Source organism: Cyprinodon variegatus, unplaced genomic scaffold, assembly GCF_000732505.1.
Source record: "Cyprinodon variegatus isolate N-32 unplaced genomic scaffold, C_variegatus-1.0 Scaffold18, whole genome shotgun sequence".
NCBI classification, from domain to species: Eukaryota; Metazoa; Chordata; class Actinopteri; order Cyprinodontiformes; family Cyprinodontidae; genus Cyprinodon; species Cyprinodon variegatus.
The window spans coordinates 1066147-1088907 of record NW_015150471.1 but is presented as its reverse complement, the minus strand read 5'-3'; the positions used below and the strand labels follow the sequence as shown (position 1 = coordinate 1088907).

At 35.4% G+C, this 22761-nt stretch overlaps 2 protein-coding genes across 2 annotated transcripts in view; one reads left to right on the top strand and one right to left on the bottom strand.

The window, feature by feature from the left end:
- Positions 1 to 1275: 1275 nt before the first annotated feature.
- Positions 1276 to 20668, top strand: LOC107092998 (guanylate cyclase 2G-like). The gene is made up of 22 exons (XM_015387772.1): positions 1276 to 1626; positions 2454 to 2802; positions 3384 to 3493; positions 6327 to 6509; positions 6608 to 6752; positions 8487 to 8622; positions 9506 to 9609; positions 9710 to 9876; positions 9995 to 10132; positions 10425 to 10508; positions 10778 to 10882; positions 10983 to 11054; positions 12090 to 12258; positions 12344 to 12499; positions 13160 to 13337; positions 15049 to 15189; positions 15285 to 15477; positions 16073 to 16247; positions 17915 to 18013; positions 19057 to 19148; positions 19230 to 19337; positions 20320 to 20668. Exons 1-22 carry the CDS (start codon positions 1282 to 1284, stop codon positions 20398 to 20400), a joined length of 3330 nt encoding a protein of 1109 aa, XP_015243258.1. The 5' UTR covers positions 1276 to 1281; the 3' UTR covers positions 20401 to 20668.
- Positions 20669 to 21601: 933 nt separating this feature from the next.
- The window catches only part of tectb (tectorin beta), a 6284-nt gene continuing 5124 nt past the window's right edge, over positions 21602 to 22761 (bottom strand). The window contains exons 9-11 of the mRNA XM_015387736.1: positions 22689 to 22761; positions 22547 to 22579; positions 21602 to 22031 (exon numbers count right to left, since the gene is read on the bottom strand). The exon at positions 22689 to 22761 is cut by the window's right edge and continues 7 nt beyond it. Of these exons, the coding sequence (XP_015243222.1) occupies positions 21979 to 22031; positions 22547 to 22579; positions 22689 to 22761 (159 nt within the window). The 3' untranslated portion in view covers positions 21602 to 21978. The remainder of the gene's footprint in view (positions 22032 to 22546; positions 22580 to 22688) is intronic.

Sequence of the window (22761 nt, the reverse complement as noted above, 5' to 3'; positions counted from 1 at the left end):
AGTATAAAGATCCATCACACATGATTATATTTGGTGTTTATTGCTGCAAATTTACATGTTTTTTCATTTAAACTAATCACTAGCTTCAATGTCTTCTAATGAAGAGATACAGTAAAGTTCAGATCTTTTAGGAAATAACAAAATTACATAAATGCAATTGAAAAAGGCATGAATCGAGGTAGAATGAGTACATCTAAAAAAAATAAAATAATAAGGAAAGTGCAGTGTTTTTGTTACAGTCATTTCAGAAAGAACAACAATTTTGTTATAGATTCATTACACAGAGTAAAATATTTCAAGCTTTCATTTCTTGTGATTTCTTGTGACTAAACAATGTGTCTCTGCCCTGTTTTTTGTGTTATTCTGTTAATATGTGACCCCATAAAAACAAAAATTGGTCCAGAACTGCCACCGATTATGGTTATAGGTTTAGAAAACACTAAATTCAGCTTCTCAGAAAATTAGCATACTGTTTTTTTTTCAACTTATATTTTTTTATTAATATCTATCATATCAAGTCTTTTATTTTGTACGTTAATAGCAAACAAAGTTACATGACCTTTTGAAAAAAGGAAACTTATATTATTTTATTAATATCATCATATCAAGTTTTCGTTTCTAATGATGTCAAAATGTTATTATTTTTATGTTTTAAACTAAAGATAAATACGATTTTAGCCAAACAATAGATGGATACTGTCCTTCGATAGACTGGCGACCTGTCCATGGTTTACCTAGTTTCGCTATAGACTGCTGGAGATAAAAACCAGCACTCGCCATGACCCTGATGAATTAGTGGAAAAAGGATGGATGGAAGATTTTTCTCTTCTTTTTCAGTTTATATCCAGAGTTATTAAGAGCCACTCCGAATGGTCTAAAGAGCCACTTGTGGCTCCACGGATGCAGGTTGCAAACTGCTGCCCTAGAGACATAAATCTAGGCTCAGCCCTTCTAATCAATTTAATGACGTTCTAATTCACTGAGATGCAGCTGTACTTCTTCAATCCACTGATTGCCCTTTTACTTCTTAGTACATTTCCATTTCTTTTCTTTGTCCATCAAAACTGCTCCTCATCCCTTTTCCAACATTTTTTTCTAACCAGTGAGTACAAATACTCTCTCAACAGTTTATCTTGGTTTGACATATGTACCTCCTACTTTCCTCCACATATTTACATTTTCTCCTCCCTAAACAATTGTCCAGCATCACAGAGGTAGTTGAGTACTTAAACCCTCTTTGTCCAGAATCCAATAGGATGACAGCAGGTCCATATCTCCAGCATGAACCACGCATTGTTCCACCACCTCACACTTTTTACCACTGCTGCCGCCATGATCATCCAAAACAGCAGCAGCAATGGATCTCCAAATCACAAGCTGCTGATTGGCTTCCAGGCTCCCTGGAACGTGTCCTTCCCTTACAGCGCGCTGCGGCTGGGCTCGGCCATTCAGATAGCCGTGGAGAAGGTGAACAACAATCCCTCCTTCTTGGGAAACTACAGTCTTGATTTTGTGTACAAGGACACTGACTGTAATCCTAAAGAGTCCCTGGGAGGATTCATCCATCAAGTGTGGAGAGAAAATGTGACAGCTTTGTTTGGACCAGTGTGTCCTGAGGAGGCAGAGGTAAGACTTAGATCATTTTTATCCTCTTTATCGTTTTATGTTTTCAAGCAAAACATTCATGAAGGGTTTTTTTTCTTTATAATTTTTAGATAAGTGATCCAAATGTGTTATTGAGTATACTCTTGTTCATATTGATGGAATAAAAAAAAATAATAAAGCTTTATTTCTTAGATATGTTTAATTATTTTCTTTTATATTTTGTCACTTATCTTAATCAAACCCCAAAGAAGGAAAAAAAAAACTTTATGTGGGTCATTCTGCAGGTGTGACCTTATTTTTTTTCTTAATGCTGACTATAAAAAGAACCAAGTATATGTTTCTAAAGTCCTAACATAATTTATTGCTTAAAGGAAAGATATAGTAATAATATTTACATTTTTCCACACTAATAATTAAAATTGGAGGCTCAGTGAATAATGTTAAAATATAAAAATGCTTAATAATTCTTTAAAATACCAAATACTTGTATTGCATTTTATGCAAACAAAAAATATATGTTAACATGTAATTATTGATATTACATATCTTTTTTATTATGTATAATAGAAGACTATAGATTGGTGTTTTTATTGAGTACAGTTCAACTCTGTCTGTCAAATATTCAGGTATATAAACTAAAATCCTTTTATGAAATACTCAGCCACAGAACAAACACAACTGACAAAAAACATTGGCTGTTGTTTTTAGTTAGGTAGGGTTATATAGAATGCGGGACAATATGAATCATGGTCTTTGAAGAAAATGTAAGATTTAATAGCATCAATCCTTAGGAAGGCTGTGACATGACATATGACTTAACTGCTCCATTTTTTTTTACACTTTTTTAGGTCACAGGTCTCATTGCATCTGCGTGGCACATTCCCATGTTTGGCTTTGTGGGCCAGTCTTCTAAACTGGAAGACAGAGTAATGTACGATTCCTACATCAAAATCATGCCGCCTCTGAATCGGGGCTCAGAGGTTCTGGCGAAAACCCTGGAGTTCTTTGGGTGGAGTCATGTGGCAATGATCGGAGGGGGGTTGAAGACAAACACCTGGGACAAAGTGGACGCTTTGTGGAACACGGTGGAGAACCTGCTCAGGGCTAATTTCAAATTAACTGCAGAACTAAAGTTTGACACCAGCAATCCTGATCTCCTTTATCAGAACGTCAAATACATCTCAACAGTCGCCAGAGGTAAAGCAGGTGTATGTGCACTCATATGTGCAGCAATGAATCTAATGCAGAACTCTATCAACAAAACTGAATGCACAACTTTGGATATAATGTGGATTTTTAGTAAAACCTGAACTCTATGTTCAAAACACAGAAAATATATGTAAGCAAATGCCTTTCCACCTCTTTTAAAATTCAAAAAGTTGCGCCTCAATCCTTAACTTTTTGTTAATGTCATTAAGTATGTTCTTGTATAATTCCAGCTGTACATTTTACGTATCCTTTTATGGAGTATTTTCACAAATTTCCCCTGCAGTAGTTTTGGCTTTATTCAAATATATGTTTTTGAACCTTTATCCGCAACACATTTAAACTTTTTTGTCATGTTCATTTAGGTTAAATGTTCAATAACCATTCACATCAGTAATTTAAAATATATATATATATATAGTTCTTAATTTCCTTTCATTTGTAAAGGTATTATCTTACAAATTTTACTTTAGCTATCTCCCATTTATTATTAATAGTTTAGTTTGAGAGAAACCATCAACGGTAGCATTTGTTTTTCTGTAAAGTAAAACTCTTTAAAATTTCTTCCCTAGTTATTGTGGTGGTAACAAACAGAGAGGACTCCATAGCCCTGCTGCTGGAGGCTGAGCGTCAGGGTCTGATGAATGGCGACTATGTGTTCTTCCTGATGCAGCATTTTGAGGTCAGTGAAGTGGAGAGGGAAGCAAATCAAAGACGTATATTCAGCTGAACACACAATCAGAGAAGGTCTCAATGCAGAGAGAGGGAGATTTCATCGACCTTGTTAAAGAATTTCACAGGGTTTAATAGAGCTTGTTGAAGGAATCTGCAGATTTATCTTTAATAACACTTATTATAAAAGTCAAAATTTGGATCTGACAGTTGTCTATATGTGGGTTTAGTGCTGGCAAATAATGTGTTTTTGAATATCAGCATATTCTCTAAAACGATGACATAGTGTAGATAAATTAAAGTAAGAATATTCATCAAAATATCGATTATGTTAAAATTATTCAATTTAATTTAATAATAAAATTCATATATTTATAAATATATTCTACCAATTCTGTGCATCCCTAAAAACAGATTCAGTATCTGTTACATTGGTCTTTATTAATAAGCAATGCATTCAGGTTATGTTTTATTATTTCAGCTGCTAAAGGAATATTGCCTGATTGTATTATTTGCAGCAATTTTTTTCTGAAATGAGCAAATATTGACAGAGGACAGATGTTTCCATACAGTTTCTAACTGTGCAGCAGTCCTGCATAATGAGCATGCATGTAAAAAAAAGACAGTACTCCCTTTAACAGGAAGAAACTTTCAGCAGGACCGGGTCAGGGTAAACGGCCATCTGCAACAACTGACATTGGGTTTGATTAAACACAGCATGCACACCAGAACTTAGGTGAGCACTGATCAAGGAGTACTTCCTGTATTAAACATAAGAAAAACCAAATGGCAAGGGGAACAGGTCAGATGTACCTGCTGTAGTAAAGTGCAGTTGTGTGTGTAGCCCAGGGATTCCTATGCTGAATGAGATAAAAAGTTTCCTGAAAAGCACAATTGTATTTTCTCTGAGGATATGAAGGGGCTAATCTTCAAAGATTACAAATAACGGGTGCTGAATTTCATGTGCAATGTTTTTGGTACATGTTATAAGAGGGCTGCTTCTGGTTATCTAGTGTCCAAAAATTGCAGTGCAGATGTTATGACATTGAACCATTTTGGATCTGCCAATAAAAACAAGCAGAATGCATGATCTATAGGCAGTAGAGAGTGGCAATAAAAGAAAGAAGAGGTTGTTAGCCATGCAGTTGGCAGTAAGTTGGCAGAATGTATTCATAGAAGTGGCCCTACAGGACCCAATGAGGGGCAGCTGAAAATTGAAAGGTGTCAAAAACACTTGACGGTCAGTCTGTACAGGAAAGTAAACACACACACACACAATATCTATATTTTCCAAATAAGTCACTGAAGAAAGACCAGCTAATTAAGCTATGCACATACTTATACCTCGGGTTTCTTCATATTGATTTATAGTTCTACAACAGTTGTCCTTTATTTCTAAATACATAGAAGACTCCTAGATGGCTGCAGAGACAAATTCTCATGTATAACACCTAAAACAGAAATTCTTAATGGAGCAATAATCCTCTTTAATTGTATTTTATAATAAATATTTTTTGCTGTAATATTGATGTCAGTTTTTGGTTAATATACTTAAAGTCATAGGGAAGTCATATTTAAATGTCAAATCAGTCTGGCTTAAACATGTATATAAATGTATCCTTTATCAGACGATATTTTCCCAAAAGTTAGAAAATTTCTTTTTAAAAAGAAAATCCTGTCTTAAATTCTGTGGTTTTTTTTTTGTTTTTCTTCGTTATCTTATGCAGGCCAGTTATTTATACGTCAGCTTGTACATCTAAATTCGGCCAATCATATATCAACGGTCATCTGTCAATCAAATTTTTTTGGTCATAGCATTTTGATTCATGTCGCAGCTAATATACGTAACGTTGAAATAAGAAATCTGAAAAATTTCCTTTCCCATTGAGTTGCGTCCCAGTGTTCACGGGGATGGACGTCTGTGTCTTTGGCAGGCGTAGAGCTAACAGAACTGGCAGTGTTGCGATTCAAGGGCTCCAACATGTACGGCTGTAAGCCTTCTATACCAAACCAAGCTTCTGCCGCCCTGGCGTCCTCTTTCACAACATTTTCGTCCTGACTTTCCTTCTCTAAATAAAAAATGGATGACGGAGGAGACTCATCCACAACCTCCGACACTAAACTATCCTACTCTTGCATGTTTCTGCTGTCCATAGCGCTCCTTAACAGTGTCCCAATGGGAAATTCCCATTGGTAACCTACTAGCACTAAGTTGCTAACTGGTTAGCAAGATGCTTCCGACAAACCGGCCACAATCAAACTTGCTTGCAACCAATCACATTCACTTTATTTACTGTAAAGTCGTGCACCACTGGGGAGAATTTGGAAATGCAACCCTGGTAGTTGGAGGTTATATTGATGAAAAATATTTTAAAAAAATAATAATACTAATACTAAACATTACTCATAGAGCACTCCACATAAGTAGTCTATCTCCAACTGTTACAACCCCCACAGAAAGTTTGCATGCCCCAAAACGGGTGAGAATGTATAACTGTGCTTAAGGCTTATTTGAATGCATGGAGATAAAAAAGCCCTATTGCAGAGAATAAGAGATTGGTCATTCTCTTCAGAATCTTCTCTCTCCTTCCTTTGCCATTGTACCAATGTCTCCTTTGTTGTATCAAGGACGGCAGATATCTTTGCGATATTTTCACTGAAAAAGGCACAAAACTTTGCACCTTCTTTGAAGATCTGCTCTGCTCGTATAAAAAATGTTTGCACGTGTGTTAGGACACATAAATGAACATGAACATGTCGTGTATGAACATGATTGATAATTATTGGTGTGATAAAAATAACTCATCCTCTGTTTTTCCACTAATTGTTTTTCCTTTGAGCAGGATAACTGGTGGAAAGGGCCCCTGAACAGCAGAGTAAAACAGGACAACACAAGAGCTTTCGACATGACATTTGTCATCGGCCAGAAATCCTACGAAGGATATGAGTACTATGATTTCTTCAAAGAGGTGTTTCAAAAACTGAAAGGACATCCTTTCTGGAGTAACCTGACATCTGAAAGTGAGGTTGGAACGCTGTAAAGACACGACTGATAAAAACGTAAACAATTGTCTGATCTGTTGAATCTGGCTATTTTAATCATGTTTTTCTTGATAAATCTCAGGTTAGCCCATATTCAGCATATCTCCATGATGCGGTGCTTCTTTATGTGATGGGACTGAAGGAAGTTCTGAAGGAAGGAAAAGATCCTCATGATGGCCGACAGCTTCTGGAGAAACTGAAAAACAGAGACAAGATTCGCTTTCATGGTAACTATAAAACGCTCTCCATCGCAAACCAAGTATTTCATTATACTTTTCTTGTAGACTTGTTTCATAATTATTCCGCCAGCTTGTTTAAGAATCACCTTTAGTGGATTACAAGTCCTTGTGGAGCTTCAGTGACTGCTGACAACTGTGCAGTCAGCCGACCTCCACATGTTCGTACCATTTCCGTAATAAAAAACAAACAACTTGTTTTACTAGTTTTATTACATATTCAGATTTTCTGGAGAAAATGAACTATGGGTATTACTTTGCATCTAAATCATGATTATCAAAATTAATAGAAACAAATTATTGATGCAGTTTATATGCATAAAAAGATGTACAATTGAATTAGTTTTCTGAAAAATTACATTTTCAAATATATTTACTATGAAGCTCCTGTTATAACAATCCAAATCATATCCAACAACTTTTTAAATTCTAACATTAGGTTTTTGATTTGTCTTTTCAACTAATTCTGACAGAAAGTTAGGTTCCCTCCCATAGTTTTATTAGTCACACATTTTACAATAATTAAATCTTCTTTAGTAGCAGACGCATCAGATCCATCATAGTTATCAATGGTTCCTGATCAATAAGTTGCATTTGAGGATAAGAGGATGTCCATCCATCTGCCACAATTATCCCTGCTGGGGTTGCTGGTGCCTATCGCCAGCTGTCAAAGGGACACAAGACTCAAGAGGCAACGCAGAGTCAAACAACCATTGATGCACAGATTCACACCCAAGGAGAATTTAAAGCAGCCAAATAACAGTCATGTTTTTGGACTGTGGGAGAAAGCCAGAGTACCCGGAGAAAACCCACGCATGCAGAGGGAGAACATGCAAACTCCATGCAGAAACTCCAGGCTGGGAATTGAACCCAGAACCTTCTTGCTGCAAGGCAGCAGTGCTACTCACTGTGTCTGTCTGTACATCCATACGAGGATGTCCATTTTCTTTAATTTAGTCTTTTTTTCAATTGTGAAAAAAATGGTTATATTTTTGTGCATTCAATCAAACTTATACAAATTTAATGGTAGGAGATTTGACAGCAAATTTTAAAATAAACCAATGATACTAATTGACAATAAGCCCATTTCATTTTCAAAATGAGATGTTTTCTACAACGCTTGTATATATTCCAGGCCAATTATTGGCCACCACTACCAGCTGAGTACAATTCACCACCTGCAGAGCAGGCAGTTCCCCTTTAAAACAGAGATCGGAGCAGTGATAGTGTTTTAATTTAACGTTTTAACCATAAAATAAAAATACTGTAATTAATTAATATCAATATAGATCCTGATCCTGATGCAGAATCTCAGATGTATTTAGAGACAGAGATCTTCTTAGCCCCTTTAATGTATAGAACATGCAGGACTACACATTTTTCATTTAAATAGCATAGAGTATTTGCAACATAATTTTCCTGTTGCTACTGTGCATTTAATGTAAAGTGAGCCTGAACTGGTTCTGGCGCCTGGCAGTTTTCGACTACTCCTTAGTGCGAACTCGTCCCTGCCTTTCCACCTCTTTTAAAATTTAGTGGCTTTGCCACTGTGTGATTCTGAGTCAGTCAAAGCAGATGCTGTCCTGCATTGCAACCCTTCAATCATGTTTCAAGCCTTGACAGCAAATAGTAATATAACATGACTGTTTAGCTATTAACGAGAGAGAAACATAAATCCACCGTTCTTATATACTTTGTAATGTAGCCATGCCTTATCATTTGCAGGGGCCTCTGGACTTGTTCACTTTGATGAAGAAGGTGAGAGATCTATGGACTACTCCATTTATGACCTGCAGCGTGTAGGAGGCAACACCATGTTTGTACCCATCCTGCATTTTGAAAGCCAAAGTAAAAGTGTCAGGTAGGAGCCTATTCCAATTATTCAAAAAACACGATTCAAGTAAAACATAATGAAGTTAGGGATTAAGTCATGGTGCTAACCCAAAACATAAGCTGCTTCAGAATATTTCAAACTGTAGCTCCAACCTCCTGCTTCCAGCTCTTATGCTTTGACCTTTTGCATTGTCAACAGAAAGAAATATATAGATATACGCCTGAAAGTGCACATGCGCGGAAAAAGATTGCTAACTGGGACGAGCATGTAGGGCGGCCTTATGTAAACATATCACCAGAATGATTGACAATTAGGAGGACCACTTTTTTAGATGATCCACCAAATCCACAAATAAAAGATCAATCCAGAAATTTTGGCTGTCTATTCACTAAAGTGGTTATTTTTTAGACAACTTTTTACTTCTACTCTTTATATTTTTTTTGCCAATAATCTCTACTTTTTGCTCATTACATTTTAAATAGACTTTGTTTCATTTAAGCTCATATTTCTTAGCATTAAAAAAAAAAATAAAAACCATCAAAATAATTTCTTTCAATTAGGCAATTCATATTTTTTTGGTTGGACTTCACCAACTTGTTGTTCGCCACATATCAAAATACTTAGTATTTCAAGATGATGCAGAGTTAGATTTAACACTGTTTAAAATTAAGTATAAGGAAATTATCATCCAGAAAAAAAAGTGCAGTAACCAGTATTAGTTTTAAAGCATCTGTCAAAATTTTTTCTGCATTACTTTTACTTTTATACTTTCAAAATAGTTGTAAAAATAGTAATTTTACACATTTATTTGAGTAAAAAGCTTAACTGCATATTCCAACTTCTACTAAAGTGTGCAGTTAAACCATAGGATTTACTGATATATACTGATGTATTTCATTGTCTCTTGCAGACCTACATCTATGTTTGCTTCTGTGATTTGGCCGAAAGGAAAGCCTCCTTCTGATATACCAGAATGTGGTTTCAATGATGAGAACTGCGAATGGCTGACAAATGGTAAAGAACAACTTAGAACTGAGACAGACAAAAGATTAACATACAATTGCATCTGATCTTTCAGCGGTATAATCACTATTGTTATTTCTATGAGACACAGAAATTGCACTGTTGGCTGTCCTTGTGACCTTCCCCCTCATCGGCGTAGTGGCGGTTTTGTGGATCGGGGTCCTCATGTTTCAAAAGTTTCGGCTCCAGACGAGGCTGGATGACTCCAATTGGTGGATAATCAATTACAACGACATCACCATCATCAGGGAGCCTTCAGTACGAGCAATCAGATTAAACAATAAAAAGAGCTGGAATATGTCAGTGATTATTGTTCACTCTCTAGTTTGGTTGCTTGCATATCTTTACCCAGTTTTTTTTTCCATATTTCATCCAGGGAAACCCGGGTATATCTCATAGCTCCACCGGTAGTCACACTGGGAGCAGCTGTCAGAGCACCTTCTCCAGCCACAGTTACGACCTGAAGGACAAAACAGGGAGAGAGCACATTTATACAACCATAGGCCTCTACCAGGTGAAACATTCTTTTTCAGAAGATAAATAAATGTATGGGAGCAAAATGTAGCAAAATGATTTGCTAATTATTTGCACACAACTCTCCACGCACATTTGCAAATAATTTTGCAACAATATTGCTCCCATATAAATGCATTTTAAAAAATTAAACATTGTTTGACCACAAGTAGAGTAAATAATTCTACTTAATTAGAATGAGTCTTTAAATTAATGTGGGAATTTAATTTAATCTAATTTAATGTTATTTAATTTCCCTTCCTGGCTGACATAAATGATTTCTGTTCATACAGGGAAATCAAGTGGCCATCAAGTACATCAAGAACCCAATAAACTGTAATTTCCAGAAACCTTCAGTTATTGTCGAGTTTAATCTGGTAAAGTTCATTATGTTTTTTGGATTTCTTTGTAACTATTGTGCAGTAAGATTTATTAGTGTAAAATAAAGGAAAATATAAATAGACATTAAAAAATAATCACAAATGTCTTTTACAAATATGCTAGTTGTAAAACTTAAGACTACATTATTATTATATTATATATCTTCTACATTTATAGAGAAATACAAGCAGGTAACATACTTTCTAAGTACACAAAGAAAACAGTAGCTAGTCTGTCACTAATTATTTTAAACCTCTTAAGAAAGATGAAGGAGATGAAACATGAAAACCTGGTGCAGTTCTTTGGTGTGTGCATTGAGCCACCAAACATATGCCTTGTCACGCAGTACTGCAAGAAAGGAAGCCTGAAGGTAAATAGAAAATCGTATTTTCTTCATGTCTAATAAATAAACAAAACATAAATACATGCATATGTGTGCATGTTAACTTGGTTTTATTTTATTTTTAAAGGATGTTTTTGGAGCTTCCGATATTGATCTGGAATGGATGTTTAAACTCTCGTTTGCTTATGACATTGTTAATGTAAGTATCTTTTTTTTTAAGTTTCTAGAGTCCTGTGATTGTCATTTTGGGTTCTAGGCGTCTAACCCACATGCAGTAATCACTCTTAGAAACAGAGAAAAAGTTAAATGATTTATTGAACAATGTTCACAAGTTAATGAATGCACTGGTTCTTGGTTCTTCGGACTGGTCATGGGAGGGAAGCCACTGAGGAGGACAGAGCAGTTAGAGTTGATCCAGAAAACTTGCAGTTTATAGATGACGAGGATAAATACCTGCTCAGAGAGGATTCTGATCGGCAGGAGGGGAACCTTGTGGTTCCAGAGGCTAGTCGGCAGGCAGAGGGCAGAGGCAGAGGCAGAGGCAGAGGCAGAGACTGAGACGGAGTGCAGGCAGGCAGATTCCAGACAGAGATTACTTTCTCCAGGATTACAGATTTCCAGATAAGTCAGGATCTGTGAGGCAGAAGAATACTAGATCAGGTTGGTTCACAAAATCAGGGTTACAGATCAAATATGCTGGCTCAGGTTTTGCTGTACCAATACTGGCAAACACTCTGGCAGGGAAGTGTCAGCCTCCTCCTCCTTAAATAGGTCCTCTGATGAGCAGACAGGAAACAGGTGTGTAGAAGCACGCTCATGCCCTCAGGAGGAAGATCTCAGGCGCCCTCTGGTGGAGAAAGTGGACAAGCCTCCAGATCCCAACAGCGATAAATTAATTCCACACCTAAGTTATTTATATCATTCAAAATAAATTTGAACTTTACACAAAGTTAACCTGAGTAAATACCCAGGTTAAAGTGCCTTGTTTCATGATCTGGCATAAGCAAGTTTGACAAATAAGCAAAAAAAATAAAAAATGACGGTAATTCTAGCTGAGGGAAAATCAAAAAAAAGGACAGCAAATATGCAGATATATATTCAGACAAAAGTGTCTAATATGTCATATATTTGAAATGAATTAATTTATTACATTAAACTTATTTCTTGTGAATGCTTTTTAAGTCCTATTATTTTATTCTATTTTTTTCACTACTGAAATATTGCTGTGACCCAGGGAATGGACTTCATTCACCACAGCAAACTTAAATTTCATGGGAACCTGAAGCCCAGCACATGTCTGGTGGACAGCAGACTACAAATCAAACTCTCTGGTTTTGGATTATGGGAGTTTAAATATGGAGGAAAAAACAAGCTCAGCCTGATGGAAAGTCCGGATTATAAAGGTAAAACTGACCTGAACTCAGACTTAAAATATGATAGGATAACAAATCTTTGTATTGTTCTTAAGATAATAGGACTTTTTCTTAGATCTGTACTGGACAGCCCCTGAACTTCTGAGACAGGTTGGACTACCATGTAATGGGACACCCAAAGGAGACATCTATAGCTTTGCCATCATCATGTGGGAGCTTATGTATAACTCTAAAGGTGGTCCGTATCAAGACATCAACCTGGACCCCAAAGGTCTGTGAATTAGAGCTAATAGCAAATAAAACCTGAAAAAAAGAAATACATAATACCTCCAAAACTGTTGAAGAACTCACAACTGTTAATCTGTAGCCCACTTCCTAGAATTAATCAACTACTTTCCACAATCAGCAGGTTTCTTTGGAGAACTAAAATAAGAGACTTCATTAGAACTTAAAGCTTGCCCTAAAAATTTTATCGAACTAATATAAGTTTCAGCCAGTAGTGTGTAAATTCAAGATAGGTTAGGATGCATATTGCCCAGCAACCGCTACCCTGATGCATGTTAAATGAATTGAATTGAAGATAAGAGGGGATAAATATAACATTTCTCCCTTTCGTTTATTTTGGTGATGGTTTTGTCTGGTATGGTCGTCTGGTAATAACCCACGATCCATTGTTGTTTTTGTAAACATTTTCAATGACAGTCCTGTGCAAAATAATGGATATAACAATAATTTTTTTATGTGTATTATTACAAAAAGTAAAATGTTTTGTCCTCAAGCTAACCCACTTTCAACTCTAAATAACGATACATCTTATTAGGAAATTGAGATTGTTAGAAATTAGGAAAAAATCTAAAATCACAAATATAGAAATTATTTTCTGGTCATTTTCTTTTTCCATTGAAGTTGTTTTAACCTTGTATGTTTCAAGAAATTATAATGCAGCTGCGGATACCATTTCAAGGGGAACCTCTTAGACCAGTGTTGTGCGAGCAGCTGTGTGATGAGAAGGTGAATGCGCTGCTCAGAGCCTGTTGGAGTGAAAACCCTGACCACCGACCACCTTTTGCATCAATTCGCAGGAGGCTGAGAGATATAAGTCCAGAGAGGTATGTTTACAGTTGTTTTTTTTTAACTATTAAAATCTTTAAAACAATATTAGCTATAATTGCTGATAAGGTGCCAAACATAAGCTTCTGTGTATCTAAAACTCTACTTGCTGATAAAGATTTTTCTTATTCTGATTCTGAACAGGCACAAAGTGTGCAAATAACATGTCTATGTACACTTGTAAAACGGGAAAGCTGTAGTTATATAAAAATTTAAACCACTACAAGTAGTTTCAGACCTTTTGTCAACCTTTATAGTGACATATTATTTAACTCAAAAATAAAAAAAAATGTAAGTTTGTTAAAATATTAATAATAAAATTATAATCTGGATGGATAAATCTGACCCCTTTCATTACGTTATTGAATCTGTTAGTTTTTGGTTATCTTGGGTGCACATCTGCCCTTAATTATAGGAAGTCTAATCAATCATTAATGAAAGGAGATTAGTCCAAGTGAGAATTTCTAGATATTCGCATATAGATAGCAGAGAGATTACAAAAGATCAAAATTATCTCACTTTGCAAAATATCAGTCTGGATGATAAAAACAAAAAAAAGCATTATATGCAGGACAAAAAGGGGAGCAAAGGGCAGCAAAGCAGACAACTTTTTCAGAGACAGAGTGGAGGTGGAGAAAAAATTCTATCACAGTCTGGTGCGTCTGGTAGTGAGTCATGTGATAGAAAGTTTTTCGAACATTGATCTGTTGTCCATTCCGAACTTTGTCCACAGTTTATAAGCTAGCTAATTTTTCTCCCCATTATAAACTCTGAAGGAAACCCTGGATTTATACATTTCCCTGATGTTTTAGTTAATCTTTACATGGAAACATTAACCAAACTGCTCTACTCAAAAAGCAACGCATGTTCTGAACAGACGCTTGCAGAGCAACAGCAGCCGCCTGGCTTTAAATATCAACAGTGGATTGTTTACTTGTGGCCCTATTAGATGGAGTTCACATAATACAACCTACCAAGTGAAGTTTTATTTTTTATGTGAGCCTATTTTACTTAGTTTAACAGCTGCTGGTGATTTTATTTACCAATATTACTGTTAATTATTTTAATTATTGTTCCTGGCATCTTATTCAATACACAATTATGTTCAAATGACTGTAAATCATAAAAGACCTTTTATTTTAAATTTAATTTATTTTTCTACAGACTGTAATATAATTACATTTAAATAGAAAAAAATGAATTGTATTAACTTTTTTTCAGTCTTGCAAACAATAAATAATTCAAAATATATTTCATTGTATTTTTAGGCTCCCACTACCAAGTAAAATTCACGTTTTTCTTTACATAATTATGGGAATGATATGCAAAAATATAACTGAAATGCATAATTGTATTTAAACCATTATCATAATGGTCCCCCGTCCCATTTTGGCTATTGTGGGGGCCAATGAGATATCTTTTGTTAGACTCTACGGAAAAATATTGAATCTTTTTGATCGGATGTTTCCCCATAATTCATATAGAACTAGATAGAAAAGAAAACATCTACATCTGAATAAAATCAGCTTAAACATTGAAAAAGAACATACTATATTCTGGTTTGATGAATTCAGGGGTGGACTTTATGAACATATCGCAAAAGAACAACATAAAAAGTTAAATCTGATGATTGAAGCATCATGCTCAGGGGTTGAAATTTTATCGGGCTTTCTGAAAAAAACATTTTCATTGTGATATTGTCTTTTGTAGTCATGCAAATATTCTTGATAACATGGTGGACAAGTTGGAGAAGTATGCAAATCACCATGAGGAGGTGGTGGAGGAGCGGACCAACCAGCTCACAGCAGAGAAAGCCAGAGCAGACAATCTTCTCTCCAGCATGTTGCCAAAGTACCAAATACAAAACCATCCGATCTTTTTATATTGATCTTTTTTAATCAGTCCAGTCAGCCTCATCAAGTCTATTCATGTATCTTCCCATATAGATACATCGCAGACCAGCTGATGTCGGGGAAGTCGGTGGAGCCACAAAGCTATGATATGGTGACCATCTTCTTCTCCGACATTGTGGGCTTTACTTCCATGTGTTCTTCCAGCACAGCAATGGAAGTGGTAACGTTCCTCAACGAGCTCTACAGTCTGTTTGACGACATCATAAAGATGTATGACGTCTACAAAGTAAGAACCATTCACTCAGCTCTAATTGGTAATAATATATTTAGACTTTAGGAACACATTAACTCAGCATGAAGCTAAGATGGGATCGAATAAAATAGAATGGAATAAAACGGAAAAAGCATTTATTAGTGAGATATAAACAGAAACATATAAATACCGGTACACAAATTGGTATAAAGAATGGAAAATGTCAATAATAGAGTGTGGATTAACTGGAAATTTGCACAAAAAAAATTATGGCTCTAAGTTGTTCAAAACAGCATATAAAACTGTGACGATTTTTTATCCAGTTGTTATTTTAAAATTAGCAATTAGGTCAGACAGAAAAGCTGAACCAACAAAACTGAGAAAGGTCATTTATGCCTAAGATTTATGCAGCAACAAAAAATAAAACAACAAATAAACTTAAAAAAGAAAAGCACTGCTATTATTACTTAAAGTTAGCTAGCAACGTTTAACTCATTTACCAATTAAAGCTTAACAACAACCAGATAAATATTTATTAATTCAGACAAACCTTGCCTGATGTACACTTCTGGATTAACTGGGCTGTTGTATGTTTTTTTAATAAATGTCATCTGTTGGACTTCATCAGGTAGAAACCATTGGTGATGCTTACATGGTAGCCAGTGGACTTCCTATCAGCAATGGCAACAAGCATGCTTTGGAAATATGCACGATGGCGCTACACTTCCTCAGTGCCATTCAGGTCTTCAGAATCCCTCATAAACCAGACGAAATCCTTGCGATACGCATCGGCATACACTCTGGTAAGCACTGGTGGAGTGAGAAAGGACTCAATTTAGGTGTCATTTCTGTGACTGCACTAATAATTTTTAACATTTGAATATTTGTTAAGTTCAAATCTATACATGGTGGGCTTTTATATTTAGCCTAAAAATAGTTAACCTGGAGAGAAAGAGTGCCATTAGAGGAGCTTAATATTAAATTTATGAATAGAGGTAACACGGATAGATTTATCAAATATTTTCTAAGGAGAACTAGCTGATTGCATGGACTCGTTGACTGTCTGTTATACCTCACACCAAGCATGCTTGCAGCGACAGTGGAGATGAAAAATCACATCTAACAGGAAGAAACCTCAAGCAGAACCAGGCTTAGTGTGAGCCGCCATCTGTTGAGGCCGACTGGGGCTCAAGGAGACAGAAGCAGACATACACATATTTACGGAGCCCCTCTGATGACATGGTCAAAAAAATGTTTTAATTGTGGCCACGAAATAGTATTTCATGCAAACGAAGTAGTATTTTGTGGCCACGCAATAAGTATAACGTGCGCACGAAATACTACTTCGTGGCCACGCAATAAGTTTAACTTGCGCGCGAAATACTTATTAATAATATTAATATCATTCCTGGACAACTGGGTAAGCAAATCGAGCGCGCCTTCTCTAAGGTTTAAGACGCGCTCGATTTGCTTACCCAGTCGGTCTCCGCCAGTCACGTAACATTTGTTGCTAAGACGCCATTTTTGGTGGAAAAGGCGTAGTGTAAACAACCGCAGCATAGTTAAACGAAGGACTAGCCCGTTTACATAGCAGCCTGTCCAAGATAAGTCATTACACTTAACATAAGCCTGAAAACAGGGGCGGATTTATTGATATTATTAATAAGTATTTCGTGCGCACGTTAAACTTATTGCGTGGCCACAAAATACTACTTTGTGCGCACGAAATACTACTTCGTGGCCACAATTAAACATTTTTTTTGACCATGTCATCAGAGGGGCTCCCTACATATTGACATAAATGAAATAAATTATTTGGCACTCTGGCCCCACTAGAAGACTTTGGTGCTTTAAATCAACATTCACTTGAATGAGTCATCCCAGAGGGTTAGTGGGACTGAGAATAGTCTGAGAATGAGGTGAAAGTAGTTTGCTTGCGTGCGGGAGAGAGAAGCTAGGTCAGGAGCTAAATGAAGGATATCTTGAAAGATGATTGGTTGTGTAGGAGGTGCGGTCCTGAGATAACTGGCTGAAACTGGACGAGGGACATCGCAGGTGGTTCAGGTGAAGCTGATAAGAGTCTTCCAGATTGAATTTATTTACAACTTGTCAGTGTTCTTCAATTACATTGCTCTTCTTTTAATCACATTAAAAGTACTTTTGACTTATTTTTTGTTTTTGTTTTGTTTTTTTACAGTTTAACAAAAATGTGAAAAACTATAAAGGAAACAAAAGTTTTTGCAATGCCTTTTAACATATTTGTCTATATAATAAAGTGAACTATTTTTCACCCGCTTGGTATTTTAAATGTAAACTGACTATTTGAGAATGTTTCGATATGCTTCAGAGTTTTTGTAAAGTTTTTGTAAAGACTTTAAATTGTAAAATAATAGAACCATAAGTTGTTTGAGTAGTTTGTAAAGGAAAATTTTTCCTGCCCAGTCCAACTGATCTGGTGTGGCTCCTACAGGCCCAGTGGTTGCTGGAGTGGTGGGGACCACTATGCCTCGCTACTGCCTCTTTGGTGATACAGTAAATACAGCCTCACGCATGGAGAGTAACAGTTTACGTAAGTAGAATCTTTTTTCAGGAGGTTCTTACTGACACCATGCTGTTGTTTTTTTTTTGTTTTTTTGGACAGTAGGCTGACAGGAAAGAAGGTTATGAGAGAGGGGGAGGGACATGCGGAAAAGGTCGGAATCGAACCTGGGTCGGCCACGTCGAGGTCTAAGGCCTCCGTACACGGGTCGCGTTCCCTAACCACTAACCAAAGCACGCCCGAGATACCATGTCGTTTAATTTACAAATTCTGACCAGCCTTTAGTGTGTAAATAATTTTATTCACAAGATGCTGGGACAAAAAACTACAATATAATTACTTCACTCTTAAAAGAAAGAGAAATGTTCTCCTAAAGGAATAGTACACCCAAAACATGATTAGCCTTCATTTTCTACTCACCCCCATGCTGAACAACACTCTGGAGTACTTTTTTGATATCTCAAATGCATCTGGAGATCTGGGAGGCTTCTTGCTGTCTGCTGACATTCAAATAATGGAGGTCTATGGTGCCCGAGACAGAAAGGTCCATAAAAGTCAACAAAAACGTGTCAATATTCCTCCATACTGCTCGTCCAATGTATTCCAAGTGTCCTGAGTGGGTAGCATCCAGAATTTACTCGAAACGAAGTCATTTAGAATGTTTTTAGAGCATAAACAGTAGTGTATAGGATTTCCTGAAAGCGCGCACATGCGTGTTCACGACGCTACGGAAGCCGGCAGACCAGAATGTGTGACTGAAAGTTGTTATCGGAACTTTATCCTCTACATTCACATCAATCTAAATCTTTACAAGATTGAAATGACGCCATTCTCTCTGAGATATATACCTTAATCCTCCGATCATATAAAGGTTGGTTCTTTCTGTGGACAAATTAACTTTTACCACCTTTGTCACCAGATAACTAGTTTCATGATGTTAATGGTTTAATCTCAGCGATTTATTTTTGAATCAGTATTAATTCTAACTTAATGACACACAGGTGTATTTTCCTTTACCGGTATTTAGTTTTGTTGATTTCCAGTTTAGTAACATGAACCTTTTTTTTAAACAGCGCTAAGGATCCATATATCTCAGTCAACAGCTGACATTCTGATCCAAGCTGGATCATTTGAGTTGAAAGAAAGAGGGGACATCGAAATTAAGGTGATTTCTCTTGAGATTTTCAAAGATATGGAGTCTTTTATTTGGGAGATACTCTGACCAGAATATATATATTTTTAACAGGGTAAGGGTGTCCAGAAGACCTACTGGCTACTAAAAAAAACAGGATTTAATCCTAATCTCAGTTCCCTCAGCTCATTACAAGGTGACAGTCTGAAGGTGCAGACAGAGGTAGGTGGAACGCAAACAAGTAAAGTATAAAACAGTCCCCTGTTTATTAAAAAAAATAAAGATGGTAGAAAGAAAAATCCACATGATAATATATTTTAAATGTTATGTTGTTATAAAACAATTTTTTTAGTCCAGTTTTCTCAGCTCCAGATCTTGCAAAATGTACTGTATGATTTTTTTCTTTCCAAATGTTGACACACCTTAACAGAACTTAAGGTAGTAAAAATTAGATCTATTTTATCTTTAGCATTTAATGACATGAGAGCACACCCACAACAGCCTGGTACATTAGTACGGAAACTGGCAGGCAGAGTTAGATTACAAAGGCAGGACTAACAGAGTCAAAGGAAACAGAACAAATCAGATAACTACAGATGTCGAAACTTTAACTTCTGAGACATTATACAGGGCACCATTAAAACATTGCTCTGTTGCAGCTGCAATCTTGACTGTCATGGTTACAGATAAGCACTGGTGCATTATGGGCCTGCTTTCTGTGCTGTCTGTCTGTCTGAACAGGCTACATCTAAAACTCTGCATTTTTCACAAAATCCCTTCTGTGTTAAACTTAAAAAAAACACACACACACATTCTGACTATTAGACAGAAGTTAGAATTTTTTCAAAATTTTTGTTTCCCAGTTTAATATTCAATAATTTGCTTTCAAAATTAAACGTTTAGTTTGATTTCAGATATTTTTCTCTTCTTGTTAACAAACGTTTACTGTTGTTATGATATGATGATAAGTCAATGTCGCTGTGCAAAAGATTTTGTTCTTCTGTTTTCTTGCATCATGTAACAGCTAATTTGAGCCACTGGTAAATACAGTCCACCACAGATTTTATTTACTTTAACTTTTTTTGTAATGCGAGATTGTCTGTTATTCTATAAATGAAAACTTTTGCATGACACCATCAGTACATTATGCAAATTTTCCTGAAAGTTTTGTGCTTTCATCTTTTGTTGTTTCTCTATGTCAAAGAAACAAGGAGTAACCAGATCATCTGTCACAAAGTCCCAAATGATCCAGCCCAGATCCTCGATGACTACGGTGCATGTTTAGGTGCTGCATTGAAAATGAAATCATCTGTAACACATCGTCAAGAAGTGACTATCCCATGTACTTAGTACAACAAGAACTATTTGGTCACTGATTCTTTCAAGAGTAAAATTTATGGGGTTTTAATTTCTCTGAAAGGGTTGTATTCATTTTTGTTTCTTTTCCTAAATTTAATTAAGCATTAAATATAAATACAATTTCTAAGCAATTGTATAAATACAATAATACGGAAGAGGATTAGGGCCACTGAAAAAAAGAAAAATGATTTTTAAATTTTCTTACAGTTTAATATGGGAAAAAAGTCAGAATTCTGAGATAAAAGTCTGAATTCTGAGAGAATTCAGACTTTTTTCTCATATTATAAGTTATCATACAATAAGTTGTCATTATATAAAAAAAAATAATAACATAAAATGAAAATGTTAGAACTGTAAATTTACAGTCATATGTTTATATTCCTGTTTTTATATATATTTTTTAGCATTTTCCAAGGCTGCACTTTTAAAAAAGCTGAAATTGTCCAGAGAGCTGTTCCAAACGAAATCTCATTTTGTTTTACACTTTTGTAAACAAAATGACAAATAAATCTGTCTTAGTCTAAGCCTAACATTGTACTATAATAAAAACTAAAAATCAGTTAACTTTTTCAGTGGCCCTAATCCTTTTCCATACAATAGCAGGTTATTACTACTTTAAATATTATTTTATTATTTTGGAGCAAATATACATTTATTCTTCTCAGAGGGCAGTCTGCCAATGCATTTTAATCATGTGATGTAGATTCATATGATTCTTAAGGTGTAATTGAAATAGAAGGATTTCAGATACGATTGGTCTACAAATTCAGACAAGCCATCAGAATCAGAAAAAACACCTTAGTTTGTGTGGAAGAGTTTATTTTTGATAAAAATGACTATCGTTTCCAATCTTTCCACCTTTTGGAAAGCAACATGCACATATTTCTGAACAGCAGCAGACATAAAACCTCTTTAACATTTAATATTCACTGTGAAAAAACTAAATCTGTCTGTTTATTTTGAAAATAGAAATACAGGGGGTGAAGACATCACTTCACAAAATGACATAAAAAAAAACTTTTGAGATAAATACCTCAACAAGGTACAATATTAAAAATGCTACTAAAAGCTTTTCTGCTCTATATTAAAGATTTTACTCTATAAAAGCATAATGTGTTTTTTTTTTGTGTAATCCTTCAGCATTTCTGTTCTCAATCCATGTTGACATGGTTATCTACCTCATTTATGTTCTTGATTTGGTTATATTCTTGTGTCTAAACTGTAATTATTTGCTGTCAACAATGAAAAACAATAAAGATTTTGACTTAAAGGAAAGGAGTATTTTTATTGAGTCATTAAAAGTTGACTTTCTTTTTTCTTTTTTAAGATTTACCAGATTTTCTTAATACAGCAATTCATTTTACCTTGGGAAGGTATTCATGCACTCCCTGAGTCCTGGGTGACACTTCCCTCTGCAGTTGTACACACGTTAGTAGTGTGTGTAGCAAGATTTGTGTTTAACAAGGTTTCTTTTAAAAATTGTTTTTAACTTTTTAAGTATTTTCTAGTTCAAACCAATGTTCATCACGACCAGGAGCAGGATGAGAAGAAAGGTCCCTGAAGTGGAAAATGAGAAACAATCAATAATCAGCTGGGGGGAAAAACATTTTAAGACAAAATATTAAAGATTAACATCTTTTATAATGTGTTTATGTTCTTTTCTGAAAAAAAAAAAAAAAAAAAAAAAACAGCATTTCAAAAAATAGGTTTATTTATGTTGCAAGTAATGCTGACTTAATTTTCCCTTGAAATCCATCGGAATCTCAGTTTAGGTCTTACTGTAATTGATGATTTGCTGAGAATGTCATCAGTTTATATTAAACTTAATCCCTTTTAAATTGTAAAAACCTCCATCCAACCCATTATTAAAGCAGCAGCAACAGAAAGTAGAAAAAGGGAAAGATTTCTACTTGTTATTGATTCCAAACAATAACAGCTGCTCTTTTTTAAATTATACAGAGAGACAAATGTTTGCTTTCTTTAAACTTTGCTTTAGGTTCATAACTGGAAATAACTTCTGAGTAGATTTTATACAGTAAAACATTTCAGTTAGTTATTGTTCATATCATCACCTGTTGTGTGCTCATTATTTGATGATTCGCTTCCTGTAAACAAATCAAGATAACAGTGATTAAAAATGCCAGTTGTACTATTTTTGTATGTTATTCTATCTTATTAAAAGTAAAATGCTTGAAAAAAATTTATTTTCAATACCTTGAATCTGAAATTCAGTGGTGAGGATCCCTCCACTTGGTTCTACTTCTGAAGACAAGGACCGCTTAGAGCA

Bases quoted from the DNA above. Each gene is read 5' to 3' on its own strand.
- LOC107092998 (XM_015387772.1), top strand. From the start codon at position 1,282: ATGAACCACGCATTGTTCCACCACCTCACACTTTTTACCACTGCTGCC. The intron at 8,623-9,505 runs GTAGGAGCCTAT...TGTCTCTTGCAG, and splicing joins AGCCAAAGTAAAAGTGTCAG to ACCTACATCTATGTTTGCTT. The intron at 12,500-13,159 runs GTCTGTGAATTA...GTATGTTTCAAG, and splicing joins CATCAACCTGGACCCCAAAG to AAATTATAATGCAGCTGCGG.